We start from the raw sequence: 26,520 nt of genomic DNA on the forward strand, positions 1-26,520 counted from the left end.
ATGCATGTATGTATAAACTGTCCCTAAGATGCACATGACAGCTAGGTTGGGATGCATGCGGCAGGAATGTGCATGTACTTCACACTGTAAACAGCCATATCATACAACTGTTTCTGATGAGCAAAACACACATTGGTATTTTGCAGGATCCGTACTGCCAGTTCAGGCTAGGCCTCAGCCCCAGTACGAAGTTTCCTCTCCAGCTGACAGATGATAACCTAGCCAATGAATGCCTTTTACAATACAAGGATTGATCTCAACCCAACTCCTCATTCATGAAATACTGCCATTAAAGGGAGACCTTCATAGGATTTTAGAAAATTGGGACCTGGATAAACAGAACAGAATCAATTGGTACACATAGGAAGAAGGCAGCAGTAGGTGGCATAAACTTTGAGCATTGCTTCCACAAACCCATCCAGCTCTGATCATCTACTGACACTTCAATATATTGTTTATTTAAATTTAATTTTCTGAATTTGGCTTCTGGTCCCTGACTCATGGCAGGTTAGGATCTAAATGCAACCCATTTCAAAACCTCAAATACTAGTGTTAGGGAATTTGGAGGCAGTTTTGGCACTCTGGGTAAATTAACATTTATGCTTCTGCTTTGACTTCCTCAAGGCCTTCCTTCCATCTATATCTATATATACTTAGAAAAAAGTAAACATTTGTTGTATAAGCTCTTGCTCAAGGACCAGCTACAAGCTGAAATCTTTTCTACTTATTTGGAAGCAAGTATCACTGAACTCCATATACGTCTGAGCAAACAGGCATAAGATCAGGCTGCAAACCATTTTCTAAGAACAAAGAATATATTGGCACCGTAATAAAAGTTTAGAGAGAGGCAGTCTTTACAATCTATTATTATGAAAGAGGTCTGATTTGAACTGTACCATGATATCCCAAAGAGAACTTGTAAAAAAACCAAAAACTTATGGCATTACTACAAGTAACAGACTGATTAAGGGTTTGTTATACTGTATATATGTTGATTCAAACATCTTGGCTCCTCAACAGATTTCACCACCCCTCTCCCTTGTTTTCTAGCAAACAACCATAATGACTACTCTGGTATTGGCAACAGTTTAACTGAGCACAGTTTTAAAATGAAAATTCCAGTGAAATTGGCCACAATGAATCGTAACAAAACATTGTTGATGTAGCTAGCATATACCTTGGCTGAGTCTATTAGTTCCGCTGCACTTTTTAAAAAGAATACTGAACATAAATCACATCATTAGTTTTAATTGTGGTTCTTTGACCCACCAGCAGCTACATATTCCAAACTGGGGGTTTGGCCAAATTCTGTATTCTCATGGGATACTATAGGTTCCAAAACTCTACAATAAAAACCAACTAGCAATAGGGGGTGCTTGAAGAATTTTGTTTATATTTCAGCATGAGCTGACCTGTTCCTCACCTCCTACACTGATTTGTGGATCAGAACACAGCCATCCATCACATTCCCACACTTTTCCAAATGTTGCAACACAGTTCTTGGTTCAAAAAAAGTACAGTGGTATCTTGGTTCTCAAACTTAGTCGACTCCTGAAATCATTCAAAAGCCCAGGCGCAGCTTCCGATTGGCTGCAGGAGCTTCCTGCACTCAATCGGAAGCTGCGGAAGCCACGTCAGACATTCGGCTTCTGAAAAACGTTCACAAACCAGAACACTCACTTTCAGGTTTGCAGCATTTGGGAGCCGATTTGTTCGAGAGCCAAGCTGTTCGAGTACCAAGGTACCACTGTACAGTGGTACCTCTGGTTGCAAACGGGATCCGTTCTGGAGCCCTGTTCGCAACATGAGCAGAACGCAACCTGCGTCTGTGTGTGTGCGGGTTGCGATTTGGTGCTTCTCCGCGTGCGTGTGACGTCATTTTGAGTGTCTGCACATGCGCGAGCAGCGAAACCCAGAAGTAACCCTTTCCGCTACTTCCGGGTTGCTGCGGGACGCAACCTGAAAAGATTTAACCTGAAGCAAACATAACAAGAGGTATGACTGTATTGACATGCATTTAACAATGCATATTTTGAGATAGATTATGCAGCAAATGGGAATTTTAAGACAAAATACTTTCCAAAAAAGTTATTTAAATGTGATTTTTCTGGGTGCAGAATTTTTTTAAATTGCAGATTAATGTGGATATGGAATGGGACACCCTCATGAGTAACCACCTATGAAAGTGGCAGAGACCAGAAATATATTGTTCCGTCCATCCCAACTTAGCAATAAGGCCTTCACAGGCACATGGGTTTAGATGGCATATGCTCATTGACTGTCGAGCTGAGGAAAGACCATGCTTCCTGAAACATCCCTTGAGGGTTAGCAATGATTCTTTGCAATTTCAGAATGTTCACAAAGCAGCAACAAGACAGCATTTATATAAAATCCCAAGTGGAGCCTCATTGCTTCTTTTCCTTTCAGTTGAAACTGTGAGTAACACTGGGTTGTTGATTTTTTTTATTTTTTTTTGATAGGCTGGAAATTGATAGGGTCACTGGTGGAAGCTACACCCTTGTGCAAATTAATTGAAACAAACAATGAATTTAGTAGTACAAAACTCACATATACATACATTAGTAAATGATATGACCTCCGCTATTTTTAAGCAGCATTTGAAAACGGTTTGGCATGGAGTCTACTAGTTTCAAACAGTCACTGTTGACTTTCTGATCCCTGGACCAGACTTGAATCAGTGCCTGAATGAGCTTCTCCATAGTCGTACAGTCTACAGCACGGAGGCGACTTTTGCATATAGCCCACAAATTGTCAATGGGATTTACATCCGGGGAATTCCCTGGCCAATCAAGTACCTGTATTTGCTGCTCTGTCATGAATTTCTTCACCACTTTTGATGTGTGACAGGGGGCTATGTCCTGCTGCAGTATCTCAGTACTATCAGGATACCTCTTTTCCAGCTCTGGAATAACTCTCTTTCTTAGAACCTCAATAAATTGTGGTGAGTGCATTATTCCTTCTATTGGCTGCAGGCTTCTGACACCATAATGATCAGCTGACTTTTTGTGTTTGTTTTGGGTACAGGATTACGAGTAAGATAGAAAACATGCTTTGTTTCAATTAATTTGCACAAGGGTGTAGATGAGGCTATTTTAAGAACTAGATCCAGCTTGCAGGCCAGCAACTGTCCATCCCTGTATTACAGTTTGTACCTATGCATAGAAACTCTTTTGCTGGTTCAGGTAATAGGTCTGCACTGAATCTAGTACACTGACTCCAACTGTGGGAAGTCAGACGACCCAGGAAATCTGAGAAGTTGTGTATGATGAAGACAGATGCCCCCTTGTTGTTCAATGCCAACATCTGGTTCTCAGAAGAGAAGGCTGGTTTTTCACTCATTGCTTCTCTGCCCCAGAGCACAGAACACTACTAGGGGCAACATTTTGCTGATTCTGTCAACACAACAAAATGGGGCAAACCTTGCATCCCATCGCAGACATGCTTACTGCAGAAAGGAACAAGACCCACTGAGCTCAACTGAATTTACTTCCTAGTATACAATTCTTATGGCTGCAACTTAAATATTCCAAAGGTCTTTCATGTGATGAAATTTCCTCTCACGCTCAGATTAAATATCTTCAAACATGTTTTAAATAAAAAAATCCCCCTCATGCCATTAAATGAGGACTTGAGTCAATGTGATTTTGTAAGATTGCAGCACACTCGAACAATAGCAACATTGTTTTACATACATACATACATTGTGTTGTCTGAAGCTTGCGGGGTCCGTATGCAGCTCTGGGATTTGATCATGCGAAAGTAAAATTATATACAGATGTGATCCCTTTGCTTTAGAATGTTGCATCCTCCCCCCCACCCTAATCAGCTTGGAGCTCTGCTCTTGTCCTTTTGAAAGTGACTTGTGTTTCACTCATATTCAGCCATTTCAGAGTTTTCTCCTATTTCCTACTGTATTCTTTGTAAACAGATGATCTAAGCAGGTTGTGTGGAGGAAGGGTTAAAAGCAAGAGGTGTTGGGTCTCCTTTTTAAACCCAATTCACCTCACATTTCAGATAATTTCAAATAGAGGCACCATGCCCATAACCAGCACTCAGGCCCTTTCGTCCACTGCCCCTACCACCTACCTGAAAACAAAAAGGTTGCATGAAGAAACTCCAATAGAGACTCGCTGTGTTGCTTTTATATGGAAGAATGCATACTTGTAAAGAATCAGGTCCATTTATTTGACTCCATCCATTAATCTGCATTGTGTTGATGTGACAGCTACATTTGAAGACCACCTCTATTAATATCTTTTCCCTGGACACCTTTAGTTACACGGCATCGTTTTGGAATATTACTATTCTCTCCCGTTGGTGTCGTAGAAGTCCCAGAGAATGGGGCTTTAGTAGACAGATGAGCAGTGAAAGAATAATGATCGACTTAACTGCTTCATGAGAATGAAGTCCCACCTGGATTCCATCTCTTAAAATAGGTGTTTATAGGTTTCTTAATTTTTTCAAGCAATTTCCCACACACACATTTGCAATGTATAGTGAACTAAAAACTAAAAACTAAAAACAACCCCTGACATTTGGACTCAACATCTTGCTTAGAATCCTAATCGGAAAACAAGTGTCAGTTTCCCTCACGAGGCTGTTTTTTTTGTCTACGTGTGGAAAATAGGAGAAGCTAGAATGCTGTCTGTTTAGAAACCAGAAAACCATCCTCTCCACTCCAGACGTGTTTCGAAAGAGAGGCTCTATGTAATGCTGTAATGCTGGTGCTTCTTTTTACATGCAAGACAGAGTTTCATTGAAACAGAGGATAGACTGCATCCTATACTTGGGTCACATCTACACCCTTCATTTAAGGACCGTTGCCTTCCTCTGAAGAATATTGGGAACTGCAGTTCACACCTAACAAAAAATACAGTTCCCAGCACGCTCAACAAACTACAGCTCCCAGTACTCTTTGGGCAAAGGCATGCGCTTTAAATGTGTTTTAAAGTTATGGTGCAAATGTGGCCTGACTTGTGTGTTTAAGCACTGACTTGTGTAAATGGTCCATGAATTTTAACCATATCTCACGTTCGCTGGATTGCATGGTCTACCACCAATTACTTCCAGAACTGGGTTGATGCTATTTATTTATTTTTGCTCACAAACATAAATGTCCTTGCTGTGTAAGTTTTTAAAAGGCCAGACCCTCAAAAATATCCCCCTCTAACTACATATTTACATTTGAGAAATAACTCCCTTCTTACGATATCTCGGTTAACGTTTAACCACCCTTGATGTTTTTTAAAAATAGATATAACATAGAAAAACACATATCTAGCTTGCTTACTGGTTACTTGCTAAGTCATGAGCTGTTTCCTCCTGTTTCAAGTATAGCTGGGCATTAGTCCCAGGGAATCAAATATGTTTTTGAAAAGATAATGTCTGCCACATTGGCTGAAAGAATAAACCATGCTGCGCTGAGACTTACCAGTTACCCTGTTTGTTCCGTCTTTCCCAGGAACCGGCTCTGTTGTTCGTGAATAGAGGGTTGTGAGTTCGGGGAGCTGGGAGTAAATGTAATTTACTGCATCTGGTTGTCAGGGAACAGGAAATACAGTTAGGTACAGCCATATGGACCCCAGAGGCTTCACCGCTTAGGCAGCAGAGTTCCTAACTTATCGCCCCAAACAATAGACATCAGAAGCTTTGTGACAGATAATTGCATCAAAGCAAGCAAAACGCAGAGTCACCCTGCTTTGACTGCCATTCAATAGACTAGCTGAGGTTGGAGAGAGAAAGACCAGATGACTAAAACTTTTCTAGTTGTACGTGCACATAATCATGTGTCAGGAGGTTCTCGATTTTAGCAGGTCAGTGACCCCTGAACATGAAATAAAATTTTAAAAAAGGAATCACCATTACACAACAGGGATAATCAATTCTACAACTGCCAGCTTTTATTGCTAGTGTGAGTTCGTATCTTTCCCAATGCAATTAAATACATTGTTTAGTTATGGTTTTGTGTTCATAAGCTAGTGGGTGTTTAATTTGTTTCTACAGCTAAAATGCGTATATTAAGTAATCTTTGCATTCTGATTCCCTCCATCCAACTTGAATTTATATGCTTATTGCAAAAATTGTTTGGTCATGTTTTGAAATGTTGTAAACCATCCCATGATGGTTATTGAAGGGCTGGAGATACATCTCTCTCTCCCTCTCTCCCTCTCTCTCCAAAGTGGTAACCTGGAAACCTTTTGGTTGACTTTCATCTTATTCTAAGGAGGCCGGTCACAAAACACACACCTCACTAATAAACAGGAAGCTAAAATATAATAATACAGCACACCATTTAAAGTCTTTATTTTGTGTAATGGGCCATGTGGTGTCCTAGATCTTTTCTGCAGCTCTGTATAGCCCCCCCCCCCCAAACAGTTTCTCTAAGTTGATTTATAAGCCAGTCAGCCTGGCTTTTAGCATAAACTAATGATGAGTATAAACTAAACTGTACCTGGCTGGTTTCTGTTTCTGTTTTAAAATCATGCTTCCACGTACTAATCCAAAAGACCTAAGAAGCAGACCTTTGTGTGTTGTGCCTTACAAACTGCTCCCACAAACAGACACAAAGCCATTATTTATGGCAACACCATTGTCTGCCATCACTGAGAAAATGTGTGGAACAAGCTGCTGTGTGTTTTACAAGATTACTTTGGCAGGAACATCCCCCATTTTTTGCAGTTAATTCTGAGGGAACCTCGTCAATAAATGTTCAAGTCATGACTCACGGCTGAGTTCCAGAATCTCTTTGGAAACCCAAACTCTGTGATCTTACACTTTACTACCGGGTAATGTGTGTCACATAAGCACTGGAAACCCACTAAGACTTAGAAAATAAGGCAGTTGTGATTCAGATCCTACTCTTGCAAGGCATTTTAAGGAAAACATTTTGTAGGTGATCTATTGCAGAATGCCAGTCATTACAGATTCAGAGGCTTGAGATTGCTTTGCCAATCACTTCTACACCAGAACAACTACGCAGAACATTATCGGATGCAGAGCAAAAACAGTGCAACTTGTTATAAGTACCGACAAACATTTACCTCCATCTTGGCGTGAGAAGCTCTGAAAAAAGAAAAATACTGGAATCAGTCATTTTTTTCTTCACGTTATGTGCATTCATATAAAACTCTTGCATGTTCAAGAATGCTTGGTATACATTACATTAATAATACTTACAACAGTCCTACAAAGTCCTATAACAGCTTTCTACTGTTATAGTCATACCCATAATGTACACTCATGTTCATCCAGCCAGTAAATATAAGCATTCGCAGCATGTGCATTGGAAAAGCCCTTCCACAACTTTTTTTTTTTGGGGGGGGGGGGCATTTAACACCTAGTATTCTGGAATACTGATTTTGTGAGAGTATAAGTGATTAGAAGAGGAACTCTGTGTCCACCTGATATATGGTTATTGAAAGCCTCTCCTCTTCCCCGGGGGAAGATGTTGTGAGTAGGAATCGCTCCCCGCGCTCGTGGGGGGGGGGCGTGGCTGGGCCCCTACGTCACTGGAGTCCTGTGCCTGCATCACGCACCCTAGCTAGCCAATTCGGCTTGCTAGGGGCGGGGCGGGGCGGGGCGGGGCATGGTTTAGCTGTTTAAAGTGGCCGCGGTCACACAAGTGCTGCCTTGTTGTTCCAGCTTCATCGGATCACCCGCCCTCCCTGCACCTGACCTTGCTATGGACCTCGGTTGGTCGCCTTGGTTGTCCAAGGGGCCTGGTAGGAATTTTTTCCACTTGGCAGATTGGCACCAGCCACTTGGTTTTTCGCCTACCTCATAGCAAATCGTCACAACTTTGTAAGGTTTGGAGGTTAGGCATTGGAAAACGCATTGTGTGTCAGAGGGGAGGTTGTGGCCATCACCTACCCCTCCCCTTGAAGGGTATTCTGTTAAAAGAATCCGGCGGTCATGGTTCCTGTCCGATGCCCAGGTGGTGGCTAGGGCCATGGCATGACCCTCAGATGACTCTAGGGTAGGGTTATAAGATGTCCCCAGATTTGCAAATCTGCCCCCGGGAAACGTGGCAGTGGCAGCCCCAGCAGCCCGGAGCCAGCCTGTTAGCGCGGTTGGCTCTGGCTGGCTTCAGGAGCTGCTCGCTGCTCACTGCTGTGTCGCCCGCCATTTTTCCTGCAACACAGCAGCGAGCAGTTCCTGAAGCCAGCCAGAGCCAACTGCACTACCAGGCTGGCCCCTCCTGGGCAATGACTGCCTGCCCGTGACTCCCGAGCCTCCCCTGATCTGTCAAAACAAAGGGGGAAGGCTTGGGAGCCACGGGCGCACGGTGCACCGTTGCCCAGTTTTTAAAAAAACTCTGCGCATTTATGTTTCACAGGGTGCGAAAGAAGGGCTTTGCACCTTTATACAATATGCATGTGTGCTTGGGCCCAGGGTCTTTTCCCTCACCATCCCCACTACTGACTCCCTGTTGCTACCCAATTTCAAAAAAAAAAAAAAAAAAAGTGTCCCCAGAATCATTGAAAAAAATATGGTAACCATACTCTAGGGGAAAGCTTCCAGTTGATTTGCATCAACAAGCTCCCCCTACAGGTTGTTAACCCTTGCGTGACTCCCTGCAGAGCAGACAGGATACAAGTATAGTCTGTTCGGATCCAGTGCCTAAGCCAATACCACTCACATTCTGTAACCGATAAAGTTGTGGCCTTTTTTAACCCGTTAACCTAAAATGCTTGTGTCCATGTGTCTTATTTCGTCACAAAGCGGGGAGCGGGGACTCGACTCACAACCTGGTTATTGCGGTGACATTTTGTTTGCAGTTACTCCTGTCATGGGGAGTACTTTGACTCAGTGCCAACGTCTCTATAAGCTGCATCTCTCGTCTGAGCTGAGCTTGCAAACAGGCAGGCAGCATGCACCGGCCAGAGGAAAGTGGCATGAAACCAATGTCTTCCAAATCACGCCCACCCACTTCCCTCCACACAGAAAGCAGGACGATGCTTGTATGCATTCCACACACATGAAATATTCGAGAATTCGGATCTTTCACATAAATCAATTTTTGTAGAAGGAAAAGCAGGTTTTTGAGTACCCTGTTCCAGAATACTAGCTGAATGATGCCAATGTCAAATAGCAGCATGCCAAAAAAATCCAAATAAAACCCACAAACTACTCTACTATTAGGGGCAAGTGTGGAAAGGCCCATCATTTTTTCAAAAGAAAAATCTCTCACTTCAACATCTCACACTTTATTTGTAGATGATCAGGTTATTGTTTTTTAATTTAAAAAATGCTTTTACCTTTTGCAAGTCCTCGAAGGATCTCTCCGTTTCCTTTAGTTTCTCTAAGATGATTTTCTCTTTGGCAGATATTTGGGATTCTTCACTTTCTAGTTTTCCTATTTCTTGTTCTAACCTGGAAAATATATCAAATAACGTTTTAGTTATCTGGGGAAAAGATCTCATCTTATGCTCTTTCTTTGGCTTCCTAGCTGAAAAACAGTTTCTTTGGATGTTCCCTTTTGCCCACATACATCTTACAACCTTTTGTGACAAGTTCTCCATCAAGGCTAATTTTGAAAAAGGGTTAGATGAATCAGCTTGCCTCCTGAAAAAATGTTAATTTACACAGCCTCGTACATCATTTGGTTTCTTAATGACCAATTCCTAAATATAATGACTGGCGCCTGATTAACCCAACACGGCTCACAGACATGCAAGCCAGCATTCGATATTATAGTTAACAATTGATTGATTGATTGATTGATTGATTATTGCATGTCTATTCCACTTTCTTTTGAGGAGGTCTCTCCTGCTCCTCATTTTATTCCCCAAACAACCCTGTAACAGAAATTAGGTCACCCTGTGAGCTTCATTGGCTGAGTGAGGATCTGAACGCAGGTTTTGGAGCAATATTATAACTGTTGAGTTCCTTCTTTACCCCAAGAGGTGCCAGGTTAAAAGGTTTCTTGTAGAAGTGGCAGGAAAAGTGATGAAATGCAGTATAACCCACTACCCACGATTGATAAAATTGATGTTTGTTATCTTCTTTTGTGAACTTCTGGGGGGGGGGGGACAGTAGTCAACAGCAATTTCCTTGTGCTATGTACAATGAATGTCTTAGAAACCTAACTTAACTAGTAAAATAAGCACAACCTTGCAATGCACTACCATAAACAACCTCAGCAGTAATTGGCTCTTGCACAGGAGACATACCTTTTGTTTGTACTTGGAATACAGCCTTTAAAAACATTGTACTGTACAGATCCTTCCTTCCTCCTCTCCTGTCTTGTAATTGTCACCAGACACCTGACAAGGAAGCCATTTCCTTGTTCTTGTCTCCTGAGTGCATTGCAAGCCCAAATCTCAAACACGAGTAGCAATCAGGCCAAACAATCGAAGACTGAGCTCAGAGACTGATTAAGAACTTGGAGAGTACCCGAGCGAGGAACAGAGCAATGGGAAGTGTGTGAAATAGATTTATACCTTTGCTACTCTTCAGCCAAATAGTTTGCAGGGTGGTCTGTGATCAGATACAAAACAACAAAACCCATATTGCAAAATCAAATTACACTGGAAAGCAGCCATTAAAAGTTTAAAGCTCAGCAATACTGGGAGGAGAGGAAAACTTTTGCCTGGTGTTGAAAAGCCTTTCTGGGAGGCAAACTCCATATGCAAGGTGTCACCGCTGAAAAGATTCCTCCCCTGATCACCTCCCACCATACTTCAGTTGATCATGCCACACAGAGAAGAGCCTTCACTGATGATCTCAGCACATAGACAGGTTGGTATGGGAACAGGTGGTCTTTCAAGTACCCAGCTCCCAAGCTCCAGGGAGCTTTAAAGCAAGGATAAGGAAACTCTGGCAACTCCATATGTTGCTAGATTACAATTTCCAGCCACCCTGATACCAGGACAGGTGTCAGGAGTGGACCAGCAACAACTCACACAGTTATTCAAAGAAACAAACAGCACAGGAGGCCAGGCCTGGCGAGCACAGCGACTCTTCCCAGTAGATCTTGGCCCAAGGAGGCTGTTGCAAGGAATGAAGGTCTTTGCCTCCCCACAACTCCCTAAGTCTCCTCCTCCCCCCGGGTCCTTCCCAAGCAATCTGAGACTCTGATGCCTTGTCTGTCTTTGCTCCATCCTCTTCATACCTCTCCAGGTTCTGGGAGACCAGTGGGGAGAGGAGCAGGTCACAGCAGGAGGGGGAGACCCCCTGGCTTCTTCAGCAGCCTGCCTCATCTCTGCCTCTGGCCCAGCCTCTTCTTCCACCTCTGATTCTGGACTGCTCTCTGCCACAGCCCCTTCCTGCTCACCAAACCCGGTTACCTCTTCAGCTTCTGACACCTCCTCCTCCTCTGAGTCTGCACCCGTTTTCTTCACATCGCAGTTCTTTCAAAAGTGATGGCTCCTGTGAAGAGTACCATCACACAAAAGTGTTTTTGATGGCTCGTAATACTGTTGAATTAGCACTCAGTCGAAGAACCAGGACTCTAGCCTTATCCCTTTGGCAGATGAAGAATGTAAGGACTTTATATATACTGGACAGCATTTGTCCATGGAGTAACCCTTCTTAGAATATTCCTTGGTTTGGAATTGACATAAATCTTCTTAGATGGATTCTATCTCTCCAAGACCCTTTAAGCAACTGTGGCTTCCATGCTTTGCTTTCCCATGTCATCCGGCTTAGCCTCTCTGGCTTAAGGCTCCTGCTTTTGTCTTCAAAGCCAGGATTGCTTTGTTATCTACTTTTGTAATTGTCTGAGAGAAAATATAACTCAGAACTTTCCCTGTCTTTTCCATTTCCACAGGACCAGAACCACTGGTCATTTTTCATTCTGTAAAAAAGCTTTAAAATCTATGCTGGTCGGTTCCTCCCAGTCCTAAATCTGCAGGGTTGTGAGCTGATTCAAATATTGTATTTCTGCACACACATTGCATAAATTGGTAACATACGGACTGGACTTAACCAGAATGGAACAATGAAATTCAAAACTCCAAAGGGCCTCCCAGTTAACATACAAGAGCTGTTTGTTACCCTATGTTACTGATGAACCTTCCTTTTGATCCATTTACAAAACAGGAAAACACATACAGTCGTACCTTGGTTATTGAACAGTTTAGTTGCCGAACAAATTGGCTCCTAAACGCTGCAAACCTGGAAGTGTTCCGGTTTGTGAACGTTTTTCGGAAGCCAAACTTCTGGCGCAGCTTGAGCTTGAGTGCAGGAAGCCATGCCTTGTTTTTCGAACGGTTTCGGGAGTCGAATGGACTCCTGGAATGGATTATGTTCGAGAACCCAGGTACCACTGTATATCAAGAGGGTGTATTGGCTTTTAGTATTCTAGGTATGTCAGGCGTTTGTTGCCACTGGCAAAGATAAGGTTCAGGACTTTCCCCTCAGAAACTTGGTCTCTTAGCCCCTAGGCTGCTCCAGGATAACAAAACTGCAGTCTACGATCCCAAAGCCTGGGAGTTTTCCCCTTTTCTCTTAGCAAATGGATGCAATCTTAAAAAAAATGGGCTCCAGACCACCCTCCTTTTTAATACCATTTAGGGAAATTAGTTTTGATAAAGAAGTGGGAGGCCTGTTCAGTGTGGAGGACCACTCTGGGAATTGATGAGCCTTAAGGCTATTGCTGGCTTTCAAATTTCATTAATCTTATTAACACAGATTGTTTTTTGCTACCCTCATTAAAGCGGAATTGTAATTGCTAAACCAAGGTTTGCAGCCACATTGTACTTGAACTGCTATCTGTTCTTGGTGGTGATATTAGTAGTTCTGAGAGCTGCAGACCATCACGAACCATTGCTGGCTTATATTCGCCCTGTGTTAAAATCATTAATATTTTTGAAAGTAAATATGAATGCATATATCTATGGACAGTTATAACCAGTGATTTTTTTAAAGAAAAAAAGCTAGCAATACTCACCATTAAGTTGTTACAGTAAGTGCCACACTTTTAACATTGGGGGTGTGTGTGAGTTGCTGATACTGTGTACCTTTGTGTACCTCCAGAAAAAAACACTGGTTACAACGAACTAAATTAAAAACGACATATCTACCCATTTCCGGTACTAACTTGCATCTGCTGTAGTTCTACAGTGTAGGAGGTGGGGGACCCTGATTTTTCTTTTAATACGCCGTGGACCTGGCGTTTTGTGCACTATAAATAGAGCAAGTAGCAGCAGGACATGGAAATAATTTTAAAGAATTTGCATCATCCGCCTTCAGTATATGCCAGGAATGCGTAATAGAAGGCAGCCTTTTCAAAAATAGGAATTCTGCATTTGCAACAAAACATAAGTCAGAATTATGGAGCTCGTTTCTAATGCACGACAACAGGGGCAACCCTCGTCAGCAGGATTAGGTAGGTGTCTATTGAGTTAAAGCATTTGAAATTAGGACGGAAGGCACAGAACATAGGAAGAGCCCTGCTGGGTCAGGCGAAAGGCTCCTCTGGTCTAATTTTCTGTTCTGACAGTGGCCAACCAGATGCCTATGGCAAGCTCACAAGCTGAGTGCAACATCCCCTTCCCCACCTGCAATTTTCAGCAACTGGCATCCAGAATACTGTGCAATATTGTGGAAAGGGAGCATAGCCACTGTGGCTAATAGCATGCTGTGCTAAGGAAACGTATTGAGTGGCTGGTGCAATGCATCACGTTCTGTTTGCTGGACTAACACCACTTTGCTGGACATGAATTTAGACTTGCACCGTTATCTGTAGCAGCAAAACCAGGTCAACAGAGAGAAGCAGCCAACTCCAGTTCCACAACGAGGGGCAGGGGGCAGGAACGTAAGAAGAGTCTCCTGGATCAGATCAGTGGCCCATCTAATCCAGTATCATGTTCACACAGTGGCCAACCAGATGCTTATGGGAAGCATAATATTGGGACCCGATACATGCATTCTATGCACACACACTGATAGATAGGGCCCTGATAGGGCCCTTAGCACAAAATTACAAGTGATGCTAGGAAATCTATGACAGTTCTCCTGGAGTTTGTTTGTTTTTTAATGGACTATGCAGGCATGCAAGGACCACATATTTGAATAATATCACTGGACGTAGAGGGGGCTTAACCATTTCCTCTCAGTTTTTGAGAACAGGTTCCATTCTGATCACAGAGAGACCATGGGGAAAAGGGTACCTCCTCCTCCTCTTGTGCCATAGCTGCCATCAAATGTATAGCCTTCAAGCCTGCCTTTCCCTTTTTATAAAAGAAGAGGGTGTGTATAGCCAACAAAGTCCATGTATGAGCAGGATGACTTCTGCCTGACCATTGAAATTTGCCCTCCTGCTCCTCTCCTCATGTGCCTCAAATCTATTCTAGAAGGTTGAGGGTGATGGGTTTTTATTACGCTTATTTAACTATATTTTATCCGTCTACAGACCCACATGTGTGGGTTGAGACAAATGGATCAGCTTACATTTAAGAGCTTGTGGCTGAGCAGAGTTTAAATCCCATCTTAAGCAGTTTAATTGAAAGCATAGGAATTAGTCACTGGTTGAATTCTCCTTTTTTGATACCCCGTTTTTCAAAGAAACAGGCTACAGGCTGAAAAGTAAGTTTAAAACAGTCAAGCATTCATCCTTAGTGGCAAAAGTGGTAAAAATATATGCAGGTAATGAATGTTAGAAAGATGCTGGAAAGAAGTTATATGACTTTAGCAGAAATATTATAAAGAATTAAGTATGAACAGATTGACATTGGATAAAGAGGTAAATTTAAGTCTAAAATTGTGTTAAGTTAAACTATGGAACTAAATTTGTGAAAGAGGGAAAGGACTTGCTGGAATATTTAATTGAACTAGAATACAAAAAAGGAGGTGTGAGGAAGTCGAGGAAATAAGCAAATGAAAGATAAGGATATGAAAATATGTGGTTCTTTTGTATGTTTGTTTGTCCTTTTTTGGGTTTTGCTTTTTTTTTTTTGTTAATGCCTTTGTTTTTTTTCTTTTTGTACTGTTGATGTTTTGTATTTTTGAATTTATTTTTGTTTTTGAGGTTTTGTAATTGTTTATTGCTCTTTTTTGTTTCTTTTGTTTTGCTTCTGTTTTTCTGTAATGTTTAAACTTCAATAAATATTTTATAAAAAAAATATATATGCAGGTAAAATCATTGTATTTACAGCAGAAACAGTCTCAGGCATGTACAGTGGTACCTTGGGTTACATATGCTTCAGGTTACATACGCTTCAGGCTACAGACTCCGCTAACCCAGAAATAGTGCTTCAGGTTAAGAACTTTGCTTCAGGATGAGAACAGAAATCGTGCTCCGGCGGTGCGGCAGCAGCAGGAGGCCTCATTAGCTAAAGTGGTGCTTCAGGTTAAGAACAGTTTCAGGTTAAGTACGGACCTCCGGAATGAATTAAGTACTTAACCCGAGGTACCACTGTACCTGAAGAGACAGACAGAGGGAGAGAGGAACAGGAACTATTTCTTTGCTGCTTCCCTCCCAGGAGACGAGGGGAAATGACTTCACACAGAGCCTTCTCTATCAATTACATTTCTATGATCTGAGTCAGCAATACAGCTCTATGGTCTTAACCCCTTCTCATGCTAACTAGCAAGAATATGCACTGTTAGATTTGACTGCAAAATCTTTCACAGGGGAAACTTCCAGAGCAGATTGGGAGGGGGAGGGGGTGTGGGACAATGGAAGTTCTGCTCCATAAGCAGAAGTCATTCAGCTTGCACAATGACTTAGTTGGTACAAGCCCAGGAGTTTAATAATGGATCTCATAAATTCACATTTAGTGTGTCCCTCAGGTACATACTTCAGATGCAATACATGAACTATAAGGAGTGGGGGGGGGGGAATAGTTCCAATATTGTTGGGATCCTACAGTGAAATCACGTTGAAGAAGAACTCCTGGAGATAGTTTTAAGTCAAATTCATATGGCTACAACTTTGAAGGCATCTGTAAGGTTATATTTTCCCCCCTTTTCACTCCCTCAGTCTCTATTGCTGTTATCTTGGAAGTACAGCAGGGAAGAAATAGTAAAAGGAGTCAGCGCCTTCCATACTTCACAAAGAAACACTAGCAAAAGCTGGGTGCCCTTTGACATGGAGAGAACGCAAGATGCAAAGCCTTTAGTGTTGCTTCCGGACATAAGCAATAGCTCATTAGAGCAGGATGACTGCCTTCAGTGAACCAAGATGACCTGTGGCACGAAAGGAGCAGAGACCTGTAAGCATTAAAAAAAAAAAGTTTGGAAAATAAAAAATAACAAAGGAACTCATCACGCTGACCATCAAAGGATTCCTTGAAGCATTGTGAATAAGCCAGTGAGTTCGGGAAAAAACCGAATTCTTCATTCTCTGGTGTTATAAATTAATCTTCTGACTAGTTTACTTGTACAACAGTTATATCCACTGTATTAAACTTTTACTGCAATGGTTTCCCCCAGAGAATCTTGGGGATCATCGTTGGGTGAAGTTGCCGAGAATTTTCCATTAGCTCCTGCCCCGGAACTGCATTTCCCAGGATTTCCCTGTGAGAGGGAATGACTATTAAATCAGATACACATCTGCAATATATACCTGCCCATTATTTCATTTTCATTTTCCCTTAACAAATATTTAAACCAGAGAGATCCAAATGTATTTGCTAAATGTAGGTTTTGAAATGGAATGTGATTTTTTTAAAAAAAACACACACCCAGTTTTCACAATTTAGTTTGCCTTTGATTCTAACACCTTCATTGCGATTCTCTGTATTTTACCTGAAAGTCAAGTTCTATCAATTTCAGTTACTGTCTTTCAATTTATCCTCTCTCTCTCTCTCTCTTTTTTGGATGGGGTGGCAATCCCAAATCATACGCTTCATATTAAATGACAGAAGCCAACCAATGAACTCCAAGGTAACAAAGCAAAATAGCACTGGATAGGAAAAAAATATGCAAAAAAGCGCAGTGATTGGAAGAATATTAAAAATGTACCAGCTCTTTGTTGCAGTTCACGCTGAAAGAAAACTTCAGATGTTACTTTAAGATGCAAAAACCTGATTAGGTGATCCTAAGAAAAAGAGGTCCTCTTTCTTTCTTTCTTTCTTTCTTTCTTTCTTTCCAAGGGAAAATGTATGAAAAGCTCACTCTTGACAGATTGCCTCTCACTGCCGATCCTTTAGATGCACCCAGCTGTGTCGCTGCTGCTTTCACGTTGCACTGATTTGATTCCAAAAGCATGGGGGAAGGGGTATTCCTTTCTGCAAGAGCAGAAGCAGGGCCCTTGCCGTCTGTGGGTGGTTGCATGCTGTACAATGCACATGCACGATAAAAAGGAAAGAGCTGGTCTTTGCTTCCATCTCTTCTCACCTCGGGGCAGCTTCCTTTTGCCAGAAGATGCTTTAGAAAGATGCCCATCAGTGGTCCCTTTTTTTGATGAACTGGCAGAAGAGTGCTAAACTTTCCCAAAGCACTGGGAGTGAAGATCCACGGTGATACAGCATCACTTTGACTAAGGCTTGTAGGTATAATAGAGTGGGGACCATATTATATGTTCCAGGAGTGGTGGTAAGTTTCAGCTCCTGTGAATGTCACACCCCCTACAACCAAAACTGTTCTGGGGGATTTCAGTCCTCCTTCCTCTGTCTACTCTGCAAAATTTGAGTCAGCGCTACTAACTAATTTTTAGACCAGCAATAAAGAAGCAGATTTGTAGAAGGAGCAAGCAGGCACTCCAGCAGCTGATACCTCTGCCTCTGATCCTTCACACTCCAAGATGCTTTCAATATCCTTTCTGTCTCCTTTTCTCTCTCTTAGAGCCGAATGCTCCACCCTATCGTGAGCAGAAAAATTGGGATGCAACGTTTTCACCAAATATCCTCCATTATCAGAAATAATTCTATCCAGAGAAATTTAGGCCCAGTTAATCATGGCACTGTGGGTTAAACCACAGAGGCTAGGACTTGCTGATCAGAAGGTTGGCGGTTCGAATCCCCACGACGGGATGAGCTCCCGTTGCTCGGTCCCTGCTCCTGCCAACCTAGCAGTTTGAAAGCACGTCAAAGTGCAAGTAGATAAATAGGTACCGCTCCAGCAGGAAGATAAACAGCGTTTCCGTGCGCTGCTCTGGTTCGCCAGAAGCAGCTTAGTCATGCTGGCCACATGACCTGGAAGCTGTACGCCGGCTCCCTCGGCCAATAAAGCGAGATGAGCGCCGCAACCCCAGAGTTGGTCATGACTGGACCAAATGGTCAGGGGTCACTTTACCTTTACCTTTAATCCTAAACAAAACTATATTGTTAGTTTAAACTGGTGGATGAAGGAAATAATAGCTTAAGGTGGAAGGAATGGGAGGCACCACTGCTTCCTTCAACAATATAATTGATGGCATCCACATGTGCTGGAAATTCTCAATCCATGGTGGCAATATGGTTCTCAATCTCAATCTCAATCTCAATCCATGGTGGCAATATTGGGGATGTGCATCACTCAATATTCTCCAGGTGTCCCCCCGCTTAAATTCTTCCAGACTTCAGGAGAGGAGGGAGTGTGAGAAAGAAAATTCTCAGAATTTCTCAGAAAATTGTTGCTTCCAACTTCAAAGTCATCTCCAGACTATTTTCTTGCTCAGAATGGTGTTATTTTCTGAAGACTGGATCCTAGGCATTCTGCTTTCATTTAGTGACAATTCATAGAATCATAGAGTTGGAAGAGACCACAAGGGCCATCGAGTCCAACCCCCTGCCAAGCAGGAAACACCATCAGAGCACTCCTGACATATGGTTGTCAAGCCTCTGCTTAAAGACCTCCAAAGAAGGAGACTCCACCACACTCCTTGGCAGCAAATTCCACTGTCGAATTCAAATGACCGAAATTCAATTCCGATTGCATCATTTATTAGTAAATGTTGACAATCAGCAAGGCAGCCTGGAAAGTCTCCAGAATGAAGACCCATTAATTCAGCAATCTTATCTTGAGAGAAAGAATGGTGCAAACAGGCCCTGCTCCTTGTTTAAGATGGCTTTAGTCCATGCGAACTCATGCCTTGATAGTCATTCCTTTGATAACTGTTCAGTCGCTTGAGAAGAACATCAACACGTGTGACCGAACTTATCGACATCTGTGTATCTCCCACGAAAACATTGCATTCCCGAGTTTTAAATGTATCTTGTTAACAACACCCTCAAAGTGTTGAAGGGTTTTCTCAGCACTTTCCCATGGTGAATGACTTTTAAGTTCAATTCATCTGTGATAGAAACCTAGCTGACTTTTGTTGCATAGTTATAGTCACACAAGCACAGTCACCAGGAAGTAATGCATCAGCCACCACTTAAAAATGCACTCTCAAGTCCCAAGGGTAAAGTATCGGTAGGGGACCATATTGCATTATGTAGAAAAGAAAGTTCAGTAGAGCCAACTGTTGCTGAGGATAAACAGTATAAACAGTTATACTGGTCTGAAGGGACATAATGCAGCTAAGCAGGTCAGGAGCTGACCAGTGCCTGTATGGGAGACTCCCTTGATGGAACAATGGTGGGGTATAAATATAAATGTTTCTTTTTTCAAAAACAAGACAAAAATGGTGCTTTGCTTTAATGCCTTCTATTTTTTAAAAAAGTAATATTTAATTCTTTTTCCATATTGAAAGTTATATTTGTTACTCAACAATTATACTCCAAATCAACAAAACTAGTGACTTCCTGCTCCCCCAACATCAATGTTTATAACCCAAATTACATACAATTGCATTGTTAAGGTTCCATCTTATCTACAGTGGTACCTCCAGTTGCGAATGCGATCCGTTCCGGAGGTCCGCCTGCATCCCGAGGCATTCGCAACGGGAGGTGCTGCTTCTGCGCATGTGTGCGGTGCGCTTTAGTGCTTCTGCACATGCAGCGAAACCCGGAAAAATATTTTCGGGTTTGCCGCATACATATCCTGAAGGATACGTAACCAGAAGTGAACGCAACTAGAGTTACCACTGTAATTCCATCCTCTCTAACATGCTTCTTAACATACAGTCATACCTCATGTTACGTTTGCTTCAGGTTGCGCGTTTTCAGACTGCATCCTGTGGTGACCTGGAAGTACCAGAAAGGGTTACTTCTGGGTTTCACCACTCGTGCATGCGCAGGTGCACAAAATGACATCACGCACATGTGCAGAAGCGGCGAATCATGACCCGCGTGTGCACAGACACGGGTTGCGTTCTTTTCAGGTTGCGAACAGGCCTCAGGAACGGATCCTGTTTGCAACCAGAGGTACCACTGTATTCTGCTATTTTCTTACACCTCAAACCTCTTCTAGATCAAATCCATCCGCTTTAGTTCATTTGTATGTGCAAATGCCTTTTCTGTCCAGGGAAAAAAAGAAAGAAAAGCCTCGGACCACCCTGCCATCCCATGTCTCAGCCACATGTGATAATCTAACTTCTGAGGATGAAGGATTGAGTCTGTTTTTGGTCAATGCCCATTTAGATGTGCTCATTTGTAAGTCTGGTCATTTCCATTTCTGCATTGTTCTGCATTTTTATTTTAAAAGCATGCAAACATTTGGTTTTTTGTAAGCATTTTATCACAAAACACATTTTGCACATTTCTGGAACCTTTTTCTAGCTAACAACTGCAGTGTATCACAAAATTAAGAGACAGTAGCTGGATTCTTTTCCCATTCTTTTCTAGGGAGTGAGATTCAGGCCTGTTCACTTACAAATGCAGATGGAACAATTCACCTAACAAAATCCTTAAGCCTCTTTTCTACCCAATGGCATTTCCAAAGTACTCATTTGTGGGTTTTTTTAAACCTGCCTCTCAGTGTAATGAGTGGTTTCTCTGTCCTCCAAGACAACCCTATCCCCAAGAGTAGGTTCATTTCCTATTTTAAGGAAGTAAATAGTTGGGATGTAAATATTATTTTTCCTAAAATACATCCATTGTTTGGAATAGCTGAATACAGACAATGGTGTGATGTACCTGTGAGCATAGCATTGCCTGTTGATTTGCACTCCAGGGGCCATTGCTCAAGATGCCTCATTGAAAAGAATTAAGCCCACACCCTCCAACCTAAGGAAAAGTGGGACATTCCAGGATCAAATCGGACACCAGGATGGCTTCTGTAAATCTGGGATTCTCCCAGAAGCGGCTTAGTCATGCTGGCCACATGACCCGGAAGCTGTACGCCGGCTCCCTCGGCCTATAGAGCGAGATGAGCACGGAACCCCAGACTCGTTTGCTACTGGACTTAACAGTCAGGGGTACCATTACCTTTACTTAGTAATACGAAGCAAAAACAAACAGCTGGATTTAAAAAAAAAATTAAGAACACAAGAAGAATCTGCTGGATCAGGCCAATGCCCCATCTAGACTAGCATCCTGTTCTCATATTGACCAATCAGATGCCTATGTGAAGCCTGAGAGCAGGATATGAGCACATCAGCACCCTTTTTACCTGCGATTCCCAAAAACTGGCACCCAACAGTGGAGGTACAACACAGTCATCTTAGCTAGCAGCTACTGAAAGGCATATCCACACACGAAATTTGTCTGATCCTCTTTCGAAGCCACCCAAGTTGAACTCAAGACAAGGGCGGGTCTCTCTCCCTCTTGCATCTATGTGGAGCCATCCCTTCCAAAGAACAGCCCAGAGAATCAACAGCAGCATCCTGCTTCCCTTCCACTAACTTGATTTTTCCTTAGAGTTTCTGGACATCGACCTTTTCCTAATGCAATTTCTGACGTGACAAAAATTTCTGCTTTCATTAAAAGCCGTTTCATTCCAGTGGGACAACAATTCCAAGGTTATTCCAAGTGCTCTTGTCCCTTGCAAATCAAGCCAATCAGGAAGCTCCACGATTCGCGGACTCTGTGCTCCATTTACTGTTTCCACCCTTTAGTGTTTCCTGCCATTGTTCTTACAAATGCCTCTGAAATGAGTGTGATATGTCAGTTCTCTTGAGTTGCCGCCCTTACCTTCAGTTAGGGGAATTTGAGGGGCTATTGCAGAGGAAGTGAAACTGAAAAGCTCTTGGCGTCTCTTTCAATGTGGCTTTAGGCTGCCATTTCCCAGGACAAGAGGCAGATTCTGGGAAGAGAGGCTGGCAGTGATTAATGAATGGAAGAAGCTAGCCAGCCAACACTTGTTCCTTCTCCTGCCTATGCTCAGACAGATGAGAATGAAAGCTGGCTGTCAAAAGATGAATGGAATTTGCCTCCTTATCAGTAGAAAGTGCTGAAGGGCAGTGGCAGGCAGCTCCAAGTTCAGAATTTTAATATGAGCTGCTCTATCTTTCTGAGTGCTTCCAGACTGTTTACTTTTATTTGGGTGGGATTCAATCATATGCTGGAGGGGGGGGGAATCAGGTTGCACCCCACCAATCAGACTTTTTTGCAATAAAGAAAGTGATGATGATGATGATGATGATAATAATAATAATAATAATAATAATAATAATTTATTATTTATACCCCACCCATCTGGCTGGGTTTCCCCAGGGCAACCGCCTCTGTGCCCCACCACACTACGCCACTGGGGGCCAGACTTAGACCAACGGGTATCAGCCCAGGAAAAGTGTACTTAACTTCCAAAGCCATCCAAGTCAGAAGCTGTACATATCAATGATTGCAAAGACAGGAAATAAGGGTTTTGGAGGAGCATTTCTGATCCTTTGCTCACATCAAATGAAGCTAAGTCAAGCTGAGTCATAACTGTCTTGTTTCCAGATGGCTTTCAAGCCAGGAGTAAGGACAGCATGCTTAACAGCATCACAGCGTCAATTTAGGAAAACAAAACAGCAACCGCACAGATAACGGCAGAAAATCCCCTCTTGCCTCATGGGATGCTGGAATCAAGAGGACTGAGCTGTGGGAAGCAAAGAGATTTCACACTGGTTTCTTTCCCAGAATTTCCAGTAAGAGTCAGCTGACGACTTCCTGCCCGGACGGGTTGGGTCTCAGTCAAGTCGGGTGAAATGCTTCACCCTGAGGGGCCTTCAGAACAGTGTGGAAGTTCCAAGAGTAGGAGAAGAAAAAGAAAAAGAAAATCCCAGCCATCTGGACTGTTTCAATCTGAGGGGTAAAAATCAAGGCGAGAGCAGCACCTGCAACCCAGACATTTGGCAGAGACCTAAAAGGGATTTCGCATGAAATAGTTTACGGCTGGATCATGTGTAGAACTCCTGACCGGTCATTTCCAAATATCAGAAAGACTGATCTGTAAATTTAAGGAGCACCGAAGATTTCCAAGCAACCATCGTCACTGCTGCTAACCCAGCACTGAACTCACAAAAGTATTTTGATTTTCCTGAGCCTTTGCAGAAAAGGCAAGAAGCAAACCAATTCCCTCCCCTTTGATGTTTACACCATTCAGGTCAGGCCTGTATCAGGTCAGGTCAGGTATGACCTGTGCTGTTTTTCTAGAGGAAGAGGTGCCGGAACTCGCTATGAACACCTTCCTTGTTCTTTAATAATGACAATGGTGCCCACCTGAAAGGTGCTGGAACTGAGTTTTGGTGAGTTCCGGCTGGGAAAAAAGAGAGTCTTGCTTCCGACCCACCATGCTCAATTCAGTTCACTACCAGCTACATAAACAGAAATTCACTCTCAACAATTACAATAATTCATTACTAAACTATGATCAATAAAAACAACCGCAAGCCACAAAATGCATAAAATACCACCATACAAAACCATGTAAAAGGATCAAATTGAGAAACAAACACACACCACCTATAAAATCTCTCTCTCTCTCACACACACACACATATACAGACACACCATGACTCCAAAATCTGTTCTGTTTTCCCCAACCCTCCAATGAAGATTTAGGGAGGGCACGGGGTGCACATGAGGGGACAACAACAACAACAACGTTTTGTGGCATCTATTTGCATATATACAAGCTGGTAATGGATATTTGGGTGTTTTCCTGCCCCCACAAATTTGTGTTCAAGTGGGGAGATTAATTAGGCATCTGCCTCATATTAGGTCAGATAGTTGTCCATGGAGCTCAGTACCATCCTGGCATGAGCCCTTTGGGGTATCAGATGAAGGTCTGTTACAGCAATCATTATATTAATCTTGTACTCTACGGGCGACTTGTTCACATATAATAATAATAATAATAATAATTTATTATTTATACCCTGCCCATCTGGCTGGGTTTCCCCAACCACTCTGGGCGTCTTCCAACAAAACACTAAAATACAATAATCTATTAAACATTAAAAGCTTCCCTACACAGGGCTGCCTTTAGATGTATTCTAAAAGTTTGGTAGTTATTTCTCTCTTTGACATCTGGTGGGAGGGCGTTCCACAGGGCAGGTGCCACTACCGAGAAGGCCCTCTGCCTGGTTCCCTGTAACTTGGCTTCTTGCAGCGAGGGAACTGCCAGAAGGCCCTCAGCGCTGGACCTCAGTGTCCGGGCAGAACGATGGAGGTGGAGACGCTCCTTCAGGTATACAGGACCGAGGCCGTTTAGGGCTTTAAAGGTCAGCACCAACACTTTGAATTGTGCTCGGAAACGTACTTGAACTATATCTGCGAGAAACAGTTCTCGCAAAAGTTGTGGCGATGCATTAGGCCAGAGGTTTTCAACCTTTGTGGGTCCACAGCTCCCTTGACCAGCTACAATATTTCTGTAGCACCCCTGTGGGGCTCAGGAGCCCAGCTATGTCACCCCTTGCCTGCAGAGCTGGCAGCCCCTCACCCCTTTTTGAACACCCTCCCTCGGGATGTGTTCCCTCAGCCTCCTCCCCTCCTTTGGGCAGCTGCAGCTTCTGCCCCTGGTCTCTGAGCCCCAAAGAAGGTGCCTCCTCACACTGCCCCACAGGGGCCTAGGAAGCACCCCCTGGCCAGCCCCAGAGGCACCATTTGCCTGCAGAGCTTGTAGCCAGGGCTGCTGCAACAAACAGCTGTGCAAGTTTTGGGGAGGCAGACACACTAGAGGGCATCAGAGGAGGGAGGGAAGGAAAGGGTTGTTGTTGCCCGCAGCACCCCTGACCATCATTCAAGGCACCCCTGGGTGCCATGGCACACTGGTTGAAAATGGCATTAGGCCATAAAAGATCGGAAAATATGTTCAGTTTTAATTTCTGAAGCAAAAGCTTATTTTTACTACAATGCAGGGGGGCATCTAGTGGACACCAATATTATAGCAAGTACTACAAAAAATGAAGGAGGTCCTTCGCCCTCTCCCAAATTAGGAGACTATATCTAATACAGTGGTACCTCAGGTTACATACGCTTCAGGTTACACACTCTGCTAACCCAGAAATAGTGCTTCAGGTTAAGAACTTTGCTTCAGGATGAGAACAGAAATCGTGCTCCGGCGGCGCGGCAGCAGCAGGAGGCCCCATTAGTTAAAGTGGTGCTTCAGGTTAAGAACAGTTTCAGGTTAAGAACGGACCTCTGGAACAAATGAAGTACTTAACCTGAGGTACCACTGTAGATGGAAAGCACAGTTTTAAATTTCTGAGGGGGTGGGACATAGTTCTGTAACTCAAGCAAATCACCCAAGTCCAGTTCGTCACAAGTGATGGGACTTAAGTTAATGATGAATTAAGTTGGTTGTGGTTTCAAAGGGACTTAATTAATTTTAGGGTCTCAATTAATTTTAGCTGGATTCAGGCTGGTTTTTATATTCAATAATGTCTAGGCTGCTCTGAAAGGCTGCAGCTTTTTGGCAGAACATGGGCGCTTCCAGATACAGTGGTACCTCAGGTTACATACGCTTCAGGTTACAGACTCCGCTAACCCAGAAATAGTGCCTCAGGTTAAGAACTTTGCTTCAGGATGAGAACAGAAATCGTGCTCCAGGGGCACGGCAGCAGTGGGAGGCCCCATTAGCTGAAGTGGTGCTTCAGGTTAAGAACAGTTTCAGGTTAAGAACGGACCTCTAGAACGAATTAAGTACTTAACCCGAGGTACCACTGTACAGGGCTGCCTTCAGATGTCTTCCAAAGGTTGTATAGTCACTTATCTCATTGGCTCAGGGGTTTCATGACTCCATGCCCTCCAACATTTCTCTGATGAAAATAGGGACATTCTAAAGAAAAGCAGGACATTCTGGGATCAAAACTGAAACTGGGACAGCTTCTGTAAATCTGGGACTGTCCCTGGAAAACAGGGACACTTGGAGGGTCTGAGAATATAAGAAGAGCTGTACGGGATCAGGTCAAATGTCTGTCTAGTCCAGCATCCTGTTCTCCCAGTGACCAACCAGATGCCTGCGGCAGGCACACAAACAAAGACACAAGCGCAGCAGTGCTCTCCCTATTTGTGATTCCCAGCAATTGCCATTCAGAGGTACCTTGCACCTGGCAATTAAAGCAGAACATAGCTATTTTGCCTCACAACCACTGATAACCTGATGGACCACAAATCTATGTATTTTAAAGCTATCCAAGCTGGTGGCCATCCCTAAAACTTGTGGCAGCAGAGCCCACAGTTTAACTATCAATACGAAGCAGTCAACTGCATGCACAGTAGCCAACAAAGCATGAATTTTGACCTACTATTGCGCGACAGACGATGTGTCTAGCAAATTAATTTCCTTCGCATCTAAAACACCGTACATTTTGTCTCTGCTCTT

The 26,520-nt window shown here is 43.1% G+C and overlaps 1 protein-coding gene across 4 annotated transcripts in view; it reads right to left on the minus strand.

Moving 5' to 3' along the window:
* PALM2AKAP2 (PALM2 and AKAP2 fusion) overlaps positions 1–26,520 on the minus strand; it is a 224,425-nt gene that overhangs the window by 127,638 nt on the left and 70,267 nt on the right. For all 4 annotated transcript variants that reach the window (XM_080986690.1, XM_080986689.1, XM_080986684.1 and 1 more), the window contains exons 4-6: positions 9,279–9,393; positions 7,062–7,083; positions 5,453–5,554 (exon numbers count right to left, since the gene is read on the minus strand). In XM_080986690.1, coding sequence (XP_080842816.1) covers positions 5,453–5,554; positions 7,062–7,083; positions 9,279–9,393 — 239 coding nt within the window. The remainder of the gene's footprint in view (positions 1–5,452; positions 5,555–7,061; positions 7,084–9,278; positions 9,394–26,520) is intronic.

This window comes from Podarcis pityusensis (genome assembly GCF_964106645.2).
Source record: "Podarcis pityusensis genome assembly, chromosome: 17".
Taxonomy (NCBI): Eukaryota; Metazoa; Chordata; class Lepidosauria; order Squamata; family Lacertidae; genus Podarcis; species Podarcis pityusensis.